General features: G+C 40.0%; 1 protein-coding gene across 2 annotated transcripts in view; it reads right to left on the reverse strand.

Annotated features, from left to right (window-relative positions):
- Window positions 1-2,247, reverse strand: part of LOC107103864 (E3 ubiquitin-protein ligase TRIM39-like) — a 27,122-nt gene that overhangs the window by 2,117 nt on the left and 22,758 nt on the right. For both annotated transcript variants that reach the window (XM_015403706.1, XM_015403707.1), the window contains exons 7-10: window positions 1,263-1,410; window positions 1,139-1,183; window positions 973-999; window positions 720-895 (exon numbers count right to left, since the gene is read on the reverse strand). In XM_015403706.1, the coding sequence (XP_015259192.1) occupies window positions 720-895; window positions 973-999; window positions 1,139-1,183; window positions 1,263-1,410 (396 nt within the window). The remainder of the gene's footprint in view (window positions 1-719; window positions 896-972; window positions 1,000-1,138; window positions 1,184-1,262; window positions 1,411-2,247) is intronic.

Consider the following 2,247-nt stretch of genomic DNA (forward strand, 5'->3'; position numbering starts at 1 on the left):
CTGAACTCAATTAAATGTCATAATTAAGGAACTTCACCGTACTTTATTTCAACTCCAAACTCGTACTCCAAACTAAATATTTAGTTTTTAAATAAAGATTCAGCTCCAACCAAAATATTTAGTTTTTTAAATAAATGTTTAACTCCAAACAAAATATTTAGCTAGCAAATTAAATATTTAGTTTTTTAACAAATATTTAGCTCCAAATTAAGTATTTAGTTTGTTAATGAAATATTTAGCTCCAAATAAAATTTTTATTTAAAAAACTTTATATTGGGCTAGCTTAGAGCTAGCCCAATATAAAGCGAAAATGCAAAAATTGTTAAAGGCTGGGAATCTCTATACAGCTCCTAAGGCATCCTCGTCACACTGACAGAAAACCACAAGTCAGTTTATGAAAAATTTTGATTAATTCAAAATTAGAACGTCTCTGAAATAGTTTTATTTATACATTTGTTTTCAGAAATGGGCAAATGTTAAATGTTATGTTAACCTTCGCCATAGAGTTACAGCCACACATGGGGTGTCACTGTGTTGCCATAGCAACAACTGCTTTCCTTTCTGCTGGGATGGAAGAAGAAGCCCTCCCATTCCGTTCATTGCACTAAATAGCCATAAATATTGCTCGTAATTTTTGACAGCTAAATCCACAACATGCTGAAAGAAAAGGTGAACTCAAATTCACAGTTGTTTTTAATAAAAGCGTGTTTTTCTCCTACCTCCCAGTAATGGCGTCCTGATGTGAATCCCTGATGGGCCATCACACACACTACCCGGTCAAAACGCTGTGGGTGGTCTAGGACCAGCTGGTAACGCTCGCCACATTGCACCTGCTTTCCATCAGGGGAGATGATGAGGCGAGGATGAGCTGTACTGGGGTCCAGAGTGATTTCCTCTGATAGATAAACAACTGATCAGTTCTCATTAGAAACTAGCAAACATGAAGCACAGAGGGCAGCAGGTCCTCCTTACCTGCATATTCCTGAACTCTTCTTACTTCTGCAAAGAAAAAAAAAAGATTTTATTGACTTAGCTTGAAATTCAGAATTGAACCATCTGTCCGTTATCTGATTGAATCAACCCTGTGCAGAATCTTAAGATGACATGTTGTAACATAAATAAGCTTTTAAAGGCCTACTTAGGCTGGGCCGAGGGACGGGCGAAGCTGATGACGACTGCTGGCCTGCAGAGGAAAATTCACATATTATGCTAAGGACCAAATTCTGTTTAATGCAGAATGCAACACAGACATTTAAACCTACAGAGCTGAGGTAGTTTTTGGATCTCCAGCTGGAGGCATTCCACCGTTTGATTGACAGTCCTGAGAATCCCTTCAGAGGTCGTCTGAGATGGCAATGAGACATTGGACCAGTCCTTAGCCTGCGGGGGTGTGGACACGGCAGGGAATGTCTGGAAAAATAAAACATCCAAGAGTTTTAGATGGTCAGTCAATCATAGACATCAGACATCAGAACCAGCTGGTCTGTAAAAACCCACACTTTTTCTGCTGAGGGTCAAACGAAAACTCTTCTATTGCAAATCATGAATCCTGAGAGCCTGAAGGTTACGCCCCATCCATGGCTTCTAGACTGGACACCATGGCAGCAGCTTCAGAGGAAGTATGCGGGAATAATATAATATTGATTTAAAAAAGCACAGGTCTGTCAGTTACAGACAGTGATGTGGCTGCAGCCGCCAACCAGTCTGTCTGCTTAAACCACTGGGTGGGCTCAGCAGAAGCCGCCCACACTGAGCCTGGTTCTGATTCTCCAGCAGATTTCCTCTTATTGAAAGGATTTTTCCTCTCCACTGTCGCTGCATGCATGCTCAGTGTGAGGGATTTCTGTAGCGTCAACGACACAATGCAAGTGAACGTCTACTGTCTCTAGCTGCTCATCCAGGAGGAGAGAATTCTGAATTCTGATAGAAACTTTTAATTAATCTGGTGTAATTGGCTGCTGATGGTTGAGACTCTGAGCATGTTAATGAGGCACTGCAGCAAACAAACATCCAGCCTCAGCCAGCTATCCTGGCTGTTTCTGCATTCACAAAAAAAAAAAAAACATAAGATGACAGCAAATAACAGAAAGTAAAAAAAAATATTTCTCATAAATGCTGCACCTAAATCATTGAATTCTCTCTCCAAAGTGGGGTTACTGTCAAACTAGGACAATAAACCATCAATAATAAAAAAAATATTTAAACTGCTCAGCACAAACAGTTTCTCCATCTTCTCTACCTTGGTAA

Source organism: Cyprinodon variegatus, unplaced genomic scaffold (genome assembly GCF_000732505.1).
Source record: "Cyprinodon variegatus isolate N-32 unplaced genomic scaffold, C_variegatus-1.0 Scaffold1547, whole genome shotgun sequence".
NCBI classification, from domain to species: domain Eukaryota; kingdom Metazoa; phylum Chordata; class Actinopteri; order Cyprinodontiformes; family Cyprinodontidae; genus Cyprinodon; species Cyprinodon variegatus.